Source organism: Vulpes lagopus, chromosome 19 (genome assembly GCF_018345385.1).
Source record: "Vulpes lagopus strain Blue_001 chromosome 19, ASM1834538v1, whole genome shotgun sequence".
Classification (NCBI taxonomy): domain Eukaryota; kingdom Metazoa; phylum Chordata; class Mammalia; order Carnivora; family Canidae; genus Vulpes; species Vulpes lagopus.
Genome location: NC_054842.1, coordinates 35,624,499 through 35,639,129, shown reverse-complemented (window position 1 = coordinate 35,639,129; position 14,631 = coordinate 35,624,499). Strand labels below are relative to the sequence as shown.

Here is a 14,631-nt window from a genome sequence, read left to right as displayed (position 1 = left end):
TAGAGAGCCTGACGTAGGACTCGATCCAGGGTCTCCAGATCACGCCCCGGGCTGCAGACGGCACCTAAACCACTGCACCACCGGGGCTGCCCTAAAAATTTTTTTTTTTTGTATTTATTTATGATAGTCACACACACAGAGAGAGAGCACCGGGAGCCTGACGTGGGATTCGATCCCAGGTCTCCAGGATCGCGCCCTGGGCCAAAGGCAGGCGCTAAAGGTGCTAAACCGCTGCGCCACCCAGGGATTCCCTCACATTTTTTTTTTAAGATTATTTATTTATTCATGAGAGGCGGAGAGAGAGAGAGACAGAGGCAGAGACAGAGCCAGAGGGAGAAGCAGGCTCCATGCAGGGAGCCGGACGTGGGACTTGATTCCGGTTCTCCAGGATCATGCCCCTTGGCTGAAGGTGGCGCTGAACTGCTGAGCCACCCAGGCTGCCCTAGTACACATTTCTAAAGCCAGTTTTATTTAGTGTTCCCCAACTCATTCTTTCACTCCTTTAACTAATTTTCCTCTTATATTTGGTTAAAAAAAAAAAAGCAGCTGGAGTCACCCCTCTCCTTTACCTACCATATCTAATCAGTTGATCACATGCTGTTGATCCTGTCTCATTGAAATTCATTACTATTCCTTTCTTCCTCTTTGTCTTCCTGACCATTTCATAATTAACACCTTTACCATCTCTCCTTGAATTACAGCAATAGCCACCACCACCCCTCTGCTCTTCTTGCCTCTTTTCACACCTTACCTTATATATATATATTTTTTTACTTTATTTATTTATGATAGTCACAGAGAGAGAGAGAGAGAGAGGCAGAGACACAGGCGAGGGAGAAGCAGGCTCCATGCACCGGGAGCCCGACGTGGGATTCGATCCCGGGTCTTCAGGATCGCGCCCTGGGCCAAAGGCAGGCGCCAAACCGCTGCGCCACCCAGGGATCCCTACACACCTTGTCTTATAACCAAGCTTTTCTTTTCCCTGAAAACAAAGTAGTCTTTTCAGTGGTTTAAATTCTATTCCTGTTCAGTTTCAGTGGTTTAAGTTCTGTTCCTGGCCCTGACTTTGCTGCTCACCTCTCCAACCCAAGAGGCCAGTGTGCCTCTAGCTGTGCCTCTAGCTGTGCCACGGTGTTTTTGATTCTTAAGGTATGCCAGGGGAGTTTGTCTTTGCCCAGGCAGTAGGCACACCTTTCCTTCCTGCCTGTTGAACCCTTTTAAGATAACGACTGGTGTGATAGTGGCAGAACCTTTCCTAACGTCCTGATAAACTAAAATTACCATCCACCATGTGTTCATTAAGTGGTGCGCAATCTTCCTGAGGTATATTAGGAAAAGTTCAGAATCTGGCTTTTGTGCTTCTTCCTGCTTCCCATATAATTTTACTAACATTAAATGCCATTTATTGAGTATTTCATGATGGGGCCATTTCTAAATTGCTTAGGAGAAAATAATTAATGGTTCTTATAGGCAATTACAGTTTTCTTTATAGAATAATTGTTATTCCTATTTTGTCTTGGCTTTTAAAAATACTAGTATTGTGTTGCAGTTTAGATACTTTGAGTATAGCATAAAGGAAAATACAAAGATTTCCTTAAGGTGCTGTTGTATAAATCCTTCTTTATAATTATTGTTATCATATTCCTTACAGAGTAAGAATGAATCCCCAGACTTCGCTTAATTTGGGGGAACACAGGGAAATAGCATTTAAAGTAGTGTAGAGACATGGACTTAAAAGTTGCTTAAAGCTATGGCTACTCAGTCTTGACACTGTATTAATTATTTAAATTTTTGACACTTTAAAAACAGGTAACCTTGAATGGTTTTTCATAAAGATTTTATTTATTTATTTTGGAGAGAGAGAGAGAGAGAGCAAGAACATGTGTGCACATGTGCGCATGCAAGTGGGGTGGAGGGGCAGAAGGAGAGAGAGAATTTCAAGCCAACTCCACACTGAGTGTGGAGCCCGATGCAGGGCTGGATCCCACAACCCTGAGATTATGACCTGAGCTGAAATCAAGAGTGGGACACTCAACTGATTGAGCCACTCAGGTGCCCTGGATGGTAGTTTTTTAAAGAATAATACAAAAAGATGATTTCATTCATATTTGCATTAAATATAATGAGTTTTGGATTGATTTTGAGCATTTGGTGTTATACTTGTGTATAGGATCTAAGTTTAGATCATCCAGCTATTTTGTGTGGTACTTTGTAGAATGATAATTTAAAAATATTTTATAGTTAACATAAAATAAAATCCACAATCACTTAAGAGAATGATAAATCACCAGTAATCTTGCTATCCTACCATAACTGTATTCATTTCTTTGCACCATCACTATGTGAAGATGCTCTTAGTGAGTTTATATTGTATTATTTTATTTTCTCTTTCATTTAAGAGTACAGTATAGGGAAGTCTGGCTGGCTCAGTTGGTAGACTATGCAACTCTTGATCTCAAGGTTGTGAATTCAAGCCCCACATTGGGCATAGAAACAACAAAAAACAAATTAATATATAAAAAGTTTTAAAATAGATCACATCATAAGTCATTTTCCTCCTGTATACAGTATAGGCTTGATGATAGATTGAAAGTAAGAAACATAAATGTCTAAGTAGATGCTGACGTGGCTCCATTCTCATTATGATTAGTTAGATTCTAAAGCAGATTTTTGGTTGAGTTTGACATAGGAGAGAAATGCATAGGTTTTATAGCTTGCTGGGGAGGAGTTTTTTCCAACTTAGAGAAGCAAAGGACAAGGTCTAAGTACTTGGGAAATTGGAGCAAGATGGAACTAGAGATTTTAAGTAGAAAGAATGATCCTTTTTCTGTGAAGTTGAAGGAAATCAAATGTGTGTTCAGATAAAAATTTTGGTGGCCTGAGAATTTACTGCAAGTGCTTTTAGTAATTCTCTATAATCCCTATTACTTTAATCTTTACTATATAATAATAATCCATCTGTATTTAGAATAAATAATTTTCTTTTAGCTTACAAAAATTTTTTTAAAAGATTTTATTTATTTATTCATGAGAGACACAGAGAGAGGCAGAGACACAGGCAGAAGGAGGAGAAGCAGGCTCCATGCAGGAGCCCGATGCGGGACTCGATCCCAAAACTCTGGATCATGTCCTGAGCCAAAGGCAGACGCTCAACCACGGAGCCACCCAGGCATCCCGCTTAAAAATTTTTTTAAAGGAAAAATTCAAACATACATGAAAGTAGAAAGAATGGTGTAATCAACTTCCATGAACCCATCATTTACCTTCAATAGTTATTCTGATAGCTTTTTAATAATTTTTCCTTTTGATTAGCTTTTTAATGATTTAACAAATCTAACCCTTTAATCTGTGTTTATTTTTATTTTTAAAAAGATTTTGTTTATTTTGAGAGAAAGAGAGTGCATGCAAACGGGGAGGGCAGAGGGAGAGAGAGAATCTCAGGCCGACCCCACACTGAGTACAGAGCCTCATTATGGGACTGATCTCACAACCCAACACCATAAACTGAGCTGAAATCAAGAATCAGACACTTAACTGACTGAGCCACCCAGACACCCCAATCTGTGTTTATTTTGCAAGAGTTAGATAAATGATTACTGTTTATGAAAGTGAATTATTATTTCCCACATTATGAAATATAGCGGCACCTGGGTGCCTTAGTCAGTTAAACATCTGCCCTCAGCTCAAGTTGTGATCCCAAGGTCCTGGGTATGAGTCCCATGTTGGGCTCCCTGCTCAGTGGGGAGCCTGCATCTCTTCCCTCTGCCCCTCCCCTCTGCTCATACTCTCTCTAAATAAATAAAGTCTTAAAAAAAAACATTATGAAGCGTGTAGTCTACTAACCTGTAGTTTTATTTAAGTCAGTATAACATAATTTTAATAGCTTTTAAACTCAAATAACTCTAACACAAATATTTTAATAATTTAAAAAATTGAGTTTTACTTAAAATTTTATATTTCTATTTAAATATGTTCCTGTATCTTTAGATAGAATGGATATTCTTGGATATTACCTTCCTTTTCAAAATGAAGATAATGTCTCTTCTAATAAGTCAATTTTTATTGATAAGTTTATTTTAAAGACAAACCTAAATATTCACATATGATTCATTTATTCGGTAAACAGTAATACTCAGTTTACTATTTACTAGTATACTAATACCACATTTGAATAAATGAATATAAAAATATTTGACCACAAAGTATTTAATTGTCAGTCTGTTTTTAATATTGTGTTTAGTTCTACTTCCACACTCACTTTTTAACTTATTAATTTATTAATGTATGGTTGATACACAGTGTTTCCGGTGTACAGCATAGTAATTGGACAGCTCTATGCATTATGCTGTGCCCACTACAAGTATACCTATGATTTGTCACCATACAACACTGTTACAGTACCATTGGTTATATTCCCTATGCTGCATCTTTCATCTTGGTGACTTATTCATTCTATAACTGAAGCCTGTTGTACCTTCACCCATTTCACCTTCCCCCTATCCCCCTTAGCAACCATCAGTTTGTTATCTGTATGTATGGGTTTTTTTTTCCTGCTTTGTTTATTTGTTCTTTTGTTTTTAGATTTCACATATAAGTGAAATCATGTGGAATTTGTCTTTCTCTCTGACTTATTTCACTTAGCATAATATCCTCTAATGTTGCAAATGACAAGATCTTATCCTTTGCTATGGCTGAGTAATATTCCATTATATATTTATAACACATCTTAATCCATTCATCAATGGACAGACACTTGGGTTGCTCAGATATCTGGCTGTTATAAATAATGCTAAAATAAATATGGAGATGTATACATCTTTTCAAACTGGTTTCCTTGATATTCTTTGGGTAAATAACTCAGTAGTGGAACTATTGGATCATATAGTATTTTAATTTTTTAAAAAAATTTTCAAGGAATCTTCATACTGTTTTCTCCAGTGGCTACACCAATTTATATTCCCACCAACAGTGCACAAGGATTCCCTTTTGTCCACATCCTCATCAGCACGTTGTATTTCTTCTTGTTTTGATTCTAGCCATTCTAACAAGTGTGAGGTAAAGTTTCATGGTGGCTTTGATTTGCATTTTCCTGATGATTAGTGATGTTGAGCATCTTTTCATATGTTTGTTGACCATCTGAATGTCTTCTTTGGAAAAATGTTCAGATTCTCTCCCCATTTTTAAATTGGATTGTTTGAGTTTGGGGGGGTACTGAGTTGATCTTGGATATTAACTCCTTATTAGATCCATCATTTGTGGATATCTTTTCCCATTCAGTAGACTGCCTTTTTGTTAGGTTGGTGGTTTCCTTTATTGTGAAAAATAGTTTACAGTTAGTTTGGTGTAGTCCCAGTAGTTTATTTTTGCTTTGTTTCCCTTGCTGGAGGAAACATTTCTAGGAAAATGTTGCTATGGCCAGTGTTAAAGAAGTTGCTGCCTATTTGGGAGTAATTTGAATTTTATGGCTTCAAGTCTCACATTTAGGTCTTTAATCCATTTTGATTTATTTTTGTTTATGGCATAAGAATGTGGTCTAATTTTATTCTTTTCTCCAGCATCACTTATTGAAGAGATTGTCTTTTTTTCCCATTGGTATATATTCTTGCCCCCCCCCCCTTTTTTTAGATTAATTGACTAGGTAAGTGTGAGTTTATCTCTGGGTTGTCTATTCTGTTCCATTGATGGATGTCTTTGTTTTTAAGCCAGTACCATACTGTTTTGATTACTACAGCTTTGTAGTATATCTTGAAATCTGAGATTGTGATGCCTCCAGCTTCATTCTTTCTCAAGGTTGCTTTGGCTATTTGGAGTCTTTTGTGATTCTGTATAGACTTTAGGGTTATTTGTTCTAGTTGTGTACTACACATTTTAAAATTTAGACATAATTGGGTTATGTCATTTTAAAAACTATATAAATGACTGAGTAAAATTTTCTGGGACATTTCATATATGTCTTGCATCACTCTGGACCTGTGTCTTTAGGAAGAAATAAAAACCTGTGATGTGTAAGATAATTATAAATATGGATAGAATATCTTTAGGTGGCTCTTATAATGACCAGTTCATACATCATTCAGAAGTACAAAGAGATTTTAGAGACATTTTATCCATCACTTCCTTTCTAGTTATACAGAAGAGTAAGACAAGACCCTAAATAAATGCAGTCAGTGAAGGTGAGTATACGATAGTAGTTTTTGTACTTAAGGTCTTAGTTTCTGTAGACCTACTTACACCATTGAGACCTATTGCATTTTTTTTTTTAAAAAAAAACTTATTTATTCATGAGAGACAGAGAGAGAGAGGCAGAGACACAGGCAGAGGGAGAAGCAGGCTCCATGCAGGGAGCCTGACGTGGGACTTGATCCCAGGTCTCCAGGATCAGGACCTGGGCTAAAGGCAGCCCTAAATCGCTGAGCCACCCGGGCTGCCCCCTATTGCATTTTTTAGCTGGTTTACTTACTAAGTGAAAAATAGGTTAAAATAACAGTTTGGTGAATTATATACTGATTACTTACAGCCTGATGATTCTGTAAACAAAAATTTTTCCTAGAGTTGGTGTGCTTCTTCTCCCAGTATATGTTTGTTTTTCAAAATAGAAGTGTTTTGGTGGTGCAGTATTCATAAATCTGTATTTGTTTTTGTCTCCCTCATTACAGGTTCATGTCAGGGCTGGCCTTTTTCATGGTACTGAACTCCTCTGTAAAACCATCGTAAGCTCAGAGATATCAGGGAAAAATGATCACATTTGGAATGAACCACTGGAATTTGATATAAATACTTGTGACCTGCCACGAATGGCTCGATTATGTTTTGCTGTTTATGCCGTTTTAGATAAAGTGAAAACAAAAAAGTCAACTAAAAATATTAATCCCTGTAAATATCAGACCATCCGGAAATCTGGGAAAGTGGTAATTATACGCTACAATGGAATAATTTTAAAACTCTTTGAAATAACTGAGTAACATAAGTTCAATAATAGCATAAAACTTTGTCTCTGTGAAGTGATTTTAAAGACAATAAATCTCCATTTTATGTCTTGTTCATTTATTTCTCTTTTGGCAAACTTGTTTTAGCAAATGTCTGTACATGTTCCAGTGTAAATAAAATACTTTTTAGAAGATAGAGATAAAAAAAGAATGAAAAGATTAAAAAAATTATATGTTCATAGTCCCTTAACTGAAATTCTATGTGCCACAGATGCTTGAACATTCAGAATTTTGTGAATTTTAGAAGATCATACAACATACTTCACACCTGAGGGACCTGGGGTACAAATCTGTAATTAAACACATCAGTATCTAGTGTTGAAATATATGAATATTCACACTAAATGAGACAAATGCAGAATATCAGTTAACTTTATGGCATTTCCAGCCATGTTTTGCTGTCAAATGAATTATGAACAAACTTTTAGTTTTAATTTCTTAGATTTCAAAATTGTAGGAAAGGGATGGTGTATCTGTTCTCATATTCTCATCTTTCATTTTATATTTTTAGTCAAATTTTTTCATTTTCTTTTAAGTTTGTGAAAAATTGGTTTGGAGGGATGGGGACATGAATTACATATATATATATATTTTAAAAGCTGGTTACTGTATTTATGTACATGAATATGTATCCTTTATTCATTACTGTAAGAATTAAGAAAGCTTTTCCTCTGCTTATTATCATACAGTTTTTTAAAAATAAAGTTTAGGGTGTAAAAGTCACAGAAGAGGTATTTTCTTAGTGTTTTTTCTTACACTGATAATTTTACGCAAAGCATTTGACTTTTCTTTTCTTTTCTTTTTGCATTCAACTATTTTATAGGATTTTTTGATATACCATGACCAAGTTATTTGGTCTAGGTGTCTATATAAATTGGTCTAAGTATCTATGCTTCCTTCTAAGAAATAGAAATAAATTCTACAATACCTGCAGACATTGCCTTCTCCTACATTAAAGTTAACTAAGGCTTTAAGCTCTTAAAAGAGACACGCTGATGTTATATCACACATATTTTCTTGAATCATTAAAATTTTTTCATCATTTGTGGTATTAAGCAATAAATAATGTTTTTTTGGATACACTATTTCATCACGAATTGGCTTTCAAAGTTTTCTTGAACCATTGTAAAGATTTTGGACATTTTTCCATGTACATCTTGTTTTATTTTGGGTGATCTTTTGGAAGTCATCTGAACTCTAGAAATTTCTAGATTTAAATTTTGAAACAAAGGGGTATGTACATGTTTACATGGTAAAGTTCTTTTTCAGCATATTTATGCAGTGGTATCTTTTTCAACAGCATTATCCTGTGGCATGGGTAAATACGATGGTTTTTGACTTTAAAGGACAGTTGAGATCTGGAGACATAATACTGCACAGCTGGTCTTCATTTCCTGGTAAGACTTATATCCTAATCCTTAAAGAGTAACTATTGGCATGTGGACTAGTAATGTTTCTTTATGACTCACTATTTGTTTAGTAAAGAAACCATCATTTTGTATCTTTATTACTTATTTTAAAATGGTTTCCCGCAGATTATTTTAATATATTTAAAAAGTGATTTGTATCTGAGTATATTTGTTATCTTGATGAATGTGTTCTTGCTTTAAATGTTTTATTTTTTATAGATTTTGGAGAAATTCTCCTAAGAGAATTTTATAGATTTTGGAGAATTCTCCTGAGAGAATAATGTCTTGTTTATAACAACCTTTGTTACTCCTAGTTGTACTAAATGTCTACACTAGTAGAAGGAACATTCACTAATATGGAAGAATTAGTAAAAACATAGTAAATGTTTCATTGGATTTAACCTGAAATTTGAGCTAAGAGGAGCACCTTCTATATGATAATATTTCTGTAATATTATTCAAAGCACCCAAACAAGGTAGATAGTTTTATTTCCCTTTTACGTATGAGAAAAGTGAACCTTAGAGATAAGTTAGTCAGTCTTACGTAATTGGTTCAAAACTAAGATTTGTACAAAAGACTGCTTGATTCTTTCCATTATTTCATACTAGTTTTCCCAGATGTTGGAAATTTTTAGTGTAAACTTTGTATATAATAGTGGTTTTCTTTTTTTTCCTGCCTTCATAGTTTGTTAATATAGTTAATAAAATAGTGAACTTCTTGCATTTAAATTTATTTTGTGACAAACACTTGAAAAATATTCATTTATTAGTAGTTGACATCTGAGAAATTGGTTTTGGAAAATTCTTCACAAACATATTTAAAACTCCTGTTCTAATATTTTATGTATGTATACTTCATTTTCTACCTTTCTTCCATATACCTGCAGTAGTTTTTACCAATCATGTTTTTCCCAATATAGGAGAGTAGTGTACATTTATATATACATTCTTAAAGAAATTATGAGCTTTATAGTTGCATGCATTTCAGCAGTTACACTTTTTTGAAAATCTTAATTTAGACTCACACATGTTCTCCAGAATCACCAAGCAACTTGACTGGTATTTTTAGCAAAATTGACAATTTGGGGCAGTATTAACTTGGCATACCATGAGCCTGACTCATCTCTAACAAGATGTAATATGAAAAATAATAAAAGAACACATTTGCTCTGTATGTATCAGCTGTAGAATTGTCACTTTATCCCAGTAGAAGTGAAGCTGAAACAAAGGAACTACAAATAATCTATTGTAGATTCCTCATTAAGTGGTATGTAATTATATTACTGGTTGCTTTTGTATCTTTCCAGATTTCTTCATGTATACACTAGGAAATACAAATGTAGATTTCTATTTTTCTTCCTATTTTTAAACAAAATAGCAAAAATGCATTTGCCCTTTTAACCTTATCTGTATTGAGTGCTGCTGCTGTTCTTAATGTGGTCTTATCTTTTAATAATTTAAGCAGTGTTACAATGAATAATAACCTTGCTTATATGCAGGTATATGTCTAACATAAATTCCTAGAGGTGGGTTTATTGAGTTAAAGAATAAATACATTTGTTATTGTACACCTGAAACTGATATAACACTATGTTAACTAACTGGAATTAAAAACTTAAAAAAATTAAAAGCTTGGAATTTTAAAATAAAAAAAAAAAGAAATACATTTGTAATTTTGATAATCACAAATTTCCCTCCAGTTGAGGTTTTACCAATTTGTACTCTCTATTTATAATATATTAGAATACATTTTGTAATCACTTTTAAGCAAGGTTACCTCTCTGTGTTTGGGGCTGATAAGAATTCTAAAATGTTACATTTTACTTTAGATAGATGGCATATGATAGGATAAAGGAGTATAATGCTACCAGATATCATAGTATAGAATTTAATTTTGCCGAGATATCTGCTTTAGGGGTGTATAAATGAGAATTTCTTCCTGCTAGGTGACAATAGAATCTGTGAAATTAGGGAGTATTAAAGAACTGGAGCAAAGAATTGATTATGGAACTGAAATTTGCAAATACTTTTGTAAAGATTTTCTACCAGATGGCCTGGGTGGCTCAGATGGTTAGGTACCTGCCTTCAGCTCAGGTCATGATCTCCAGGTCCTGGGATAGAGCCCCTCCAGTGTAGGGCTCTCTGCTCAGCAGGGAGTCTGCTTCTCCTCCCTGTTTCTCAAATGAATAAATAAAATCATTTTTTAAAAAAGACTTTTTTTTTTTTTTTTAGCATTGGTAAGTAATTTGAGTATGCATAATATCTGGACATTAGGCCTGGACACAATGGATTTTTATCTTTTATTTCCTTAGGAGAGAACAAATGTACTAAAAATCAGTATATGGAAAGAGATAATAGTTTGGCGAGGAGAGTCTTTAGGCTGCACTGCTAATTCTGTTCTCTTGAGTTTACAGTCTCTTTAACAGTTAATTTATCTGTGAAGTGAAAAAGTTTTATGAGAACATTGAAATCTAAAATTCTCATGCACAATTCTGTGAATAGACCATGTTTAGGTGGGGGAGCAGAGGAAGGAATGCCTTAAAGAAATAAGCAGTTTATTTGGTTAAAGGAGTACCACTTGAATGGAGTGTTCAGAAACTACCAGAGAGCTCTTTAACTATATCAACAGTTATAGGATAATTGAAGAAGATAAACAACATTAGATTTGTCCAAAAAATATCACTGATGACTCTCAAGGTATCTGTTTGAGTGCTGTGATGACCATCGAAAGTAATAAATTCATATATGTTGTTAAGTAATAAAAATTCTGTGGGTCACCTGATTTTGATGGGGAGCAATTCCAATTAAGTTTTTTTTTTAAATTTCATGATTGAGAATAATTTTAAGAAGGAGGTGGGGTAGGTATTAATTTTTGCAAACTTTCTTATTTTAGAGGTGTATGTAAACTCACATTCAACTCTTGTGTCAGGTATTAACAGTAAATAAGAGGCTTACTGATAACAATTGTCTGCCAAATCCCTTAGGTGACATACTTTTTTTTTTTTTTAATTTATTTATTTGAGGGAGACAGAGAGTAGTATGAGAGAGAGAGAGAGCGAGCAAGCAAGCGTGCACCCGCACTACACATACACACACATAGGCACACACAAGCAGCAAGGAGGGGCAGAGTGAGAAGCAAACTCCCTGCTGAGCAAGAAGCCCTATATAGGGCTCTATTCCAGGACCCTGGGATCTTGACCTGATCCAGAGCCTTAACATACTGAGCCCCTTAGGTGACATACTTTTAAAATTTTTTCTATTAAGGATTTATTTTAGTTTAGTTTCAAAAATATTTTTTAATAAAAAATTATTTGCACATTTTAGATGAACTTGAAGAAATGTTGAATCCAATGGGAACTGTTCAAACAAATCCATATACTGAAAATGCAACAGCTTTGCATATCAAATTCCCAGAGAATAAAAAACAACCTTATTATTATCCTCCCTTTGATAAGGTAAGCAAATTATTTAAAGGGCCACTATGCATGAAAATCATCGAATCATTCTTGGCTCTGCATGTTTATAGTTTAATCTTTACATGTTTGTTTCTCTTTCAAATGTCACATACATTGGCAACTTGATTCAGTGGAAAGAGCATGGAGCCAACTAACTCATATTTAGTCTTGGCTTTATCACTGACCAGGTGAGACATAATATCTCTGGAGATCAGGTTTCTCATTTATAAAATGAGGAAATCATAATTGTTCTCTGAGGTTCTTTTTTTTTTTTTAATATTTTATTTATTCATGAGAGACACAGAGAGAGGTAAAGAGATAGGCAGAGGGAGAAGCAGGCTCCATACAAGGAGCCAAAGGTGGGAATTGATCCAGGTACTCCAGGATCACACCCTGGGCTGAAGGCAGGCGCTAAACTGCTGAGCCACCCAGGTGTCCCTCTGAGGTTCTTTTCAATTTATAATGGCTATAAATGCATGTCTGAGCATGTCAAATGTACATTCAATCTTGCCCAGCATGTTCAGGGATTAATGACGTAGCCACTGCTGTGGTATTCAAAGAACAGATGATTTATGTTGAATGTTACTATTAATAAGATTTCTTAAGGTACTGTTATTTATGTAGAATCTATAGCAAGGACTTACATTTCTAAACACATTTCCTTACAAACTTCTTATCTTGAGTATCAGAAGGTTATGGGGGAGGGTTGAAAATGGGGCTATGCTCATTTACATTCTGGGAGCTAGGCTGTCATATGTTCTATCTTCAGGCTTGGCATCTTTGTTTCAGATATGATTGATGCTGATTTTTATGAGAAAATCTTGGAGCAAATTCTCAATAACAAGTCTTTTATTTCTTTAATCTATGTGAGAATAATCTTCCTTTAAAAATTGATATTATAAAAAAATTGATATACTAATTAATATTCAAATTGATCCACTTTTAAGCTTAATTGTATTTTAAAATTCAGCACTTACAGACCTGTATAGTATAGATTTTTAAAATAGTGTGTAATTTAAATTTATGTTACCTAATGTTTCTTCTTTACTCTTATTTTAATTGAGTTTTATCCACATAAAAAATAACTTTTCACTTCAAATTCTTCTGAAATGACTTTCTGATCAGTAATATATAGCCAAATTAAATTTATGGTTAGTAGTAGAAATCCCAAATATGCCAAGAACCATATTGTATATTGTAGTAGAATAAGGTACATTTTGACTCATCCATTGCATTCATGCTATGGCTTTATTCCTTAGAATAGCAATTTAACCAGAAGGCATAGCTGCTTATGATACACTTTATACTCCAAGCTATGACTGTTTTTGTGTTCATTTATAGTATGTATTCAACAATCAGTTATAGTTTCTTTTGGATCAAATGGGGTGCTTTTTGAAGCATTTTTATAAATAGAATATCCTATGCAAATACAAGAGTTTTCGTCTAATATTTCAAGGGAAATCCAGCTTCTTTAAAATGTCTTATTTCAGCATTGCCTAAGTCACTAAACTCTCCTTTTGCCTTTGTAATTTCTTAGAGTCCATCTTTGAACATAAACTTGAGTTGGAGGGTTTTGTCTTTAAATATGTATAAATATATTTGTACTTATTGGGGTTTTTGAAATTGTATAATTTACATGTGATTATTTTAAAAAATCAAATAATACAAATATAAAAATATTTGTATTTTTACTTATTTATATTTTATAAAAATATAAAAAAGGTGAAAGTTCCCATATTCTTTTTATTTAATGTAATTATTTTTGTTGTGAGCACTTGTATACATTTTGCTTTTCAAGTCAATTTTATGGTTATTGATTAATTTTAAGAACTATAATCTCATTTTGTCATAACAACCGTATGAAATAGGATAAGAGTTATCACTACACTTTACATATGAGGATATGGTCAAATTATTCATTTAGGATTATAGAAGCCAGTAAATGGATATAAATCTTCAGATTCTTTAACACTGATTTTTCCATATTTTCAAGAATCAGAGCCCCTCTTGAAATTAATGAATTCAAAAGATATTTTTAGGCTGTCTTTGATACTCTACTTTTGTTAATTCAGTAAAAAAACAATTACAAAAGACAAAAACTTAATTATTTAGTAACTCTTACATGCCTTTGCATTTTCTTTATCAGAAAATATTTACCTGTATTTAAAATTCTTTCACATACCAAAAAAAATTCTTTCACATACATATTCAAGTCTTTGCATTTTTTTAATCTACGGAAAATGCTGATGCACCCTATATACCCTAGGAGGCATGGTCCCTTATAATACCATTGACTCAAGAGTTTGAAGATTGGGAATCCCCCAGTTGAGACCATTTTGCATTTAGAGTTCATGTTTACATTATAAAGCATGCCAGACCTCATGTTGTTTCTTGTAGTCTAAGTACAATTGTAATCATTTACAATTAAAATTTTACAAATACAAGCACCAAAATTTAATTTAAAAAGTTTTTTTTAACAGATAATCGAGAAGGCAGCTGAGATTGCAAGCAGTGACAGCGCTAATGTATCAGTAAGTATCAAGGTTTTAAAATGATCCTTTCTTATTATAACGTGGTTCTTACTACTTACTTGCATCTCATTTATGCTAATGACTTACAGATGACCATACTCTTATGCAAGAATAGTTTGAGAGTTTATGTGAATATGTACATACAAATGTTTTGTTGAATGGCAGGTGTTTTTAGGTGGTCTATGTTCAGTGGTTAACCCTTTTCTGATATAAACACAGGTTCAGCAGCTAGTCTTTTTTTTTTTTTAAT

At 33.8% G+C, this 14,631-nt stretch overlaps 1 protein-coding gene across 3 annotated transcripts in view; it reads left to right on the top strand.

Moving 5' to 3' along the window:
* PIK3CB (phosphatidylinositol-4,5-bisphosphate 3-kinase catalytic subunit beta) overlaps positions 1 to 14,631 on the top strand; it is a 205,757-nt gene that overhangs the window by 117,476 nt on the left and 73,650 nt on the right. For all 3 annotated transcript variants that reach the window (XM_041734141.1, XM_041734139.1, XM_041734140.1), the window contains 4 exons: positions 6,657 to 6,908; positions 8,287 to 8,383; positions 11,720 to 11,850; positions 14,331 to 14,381. In XM_041734141.1, coding sequence (XP_041590075.1) covers positions 6,657 to 6,908; positions 8,287 to 8,383; positions 11,720 to 11,850; positions 14,331 to 14,381 — 531 coding nt within the window. The remainder of the gene's footprint in view (positions 1 to 6,656; positions 6,909 to 8,286; positions 8,384 to 11,719; positions 11,851 to 14,330; positions 14,382 to 14,631) is intronic.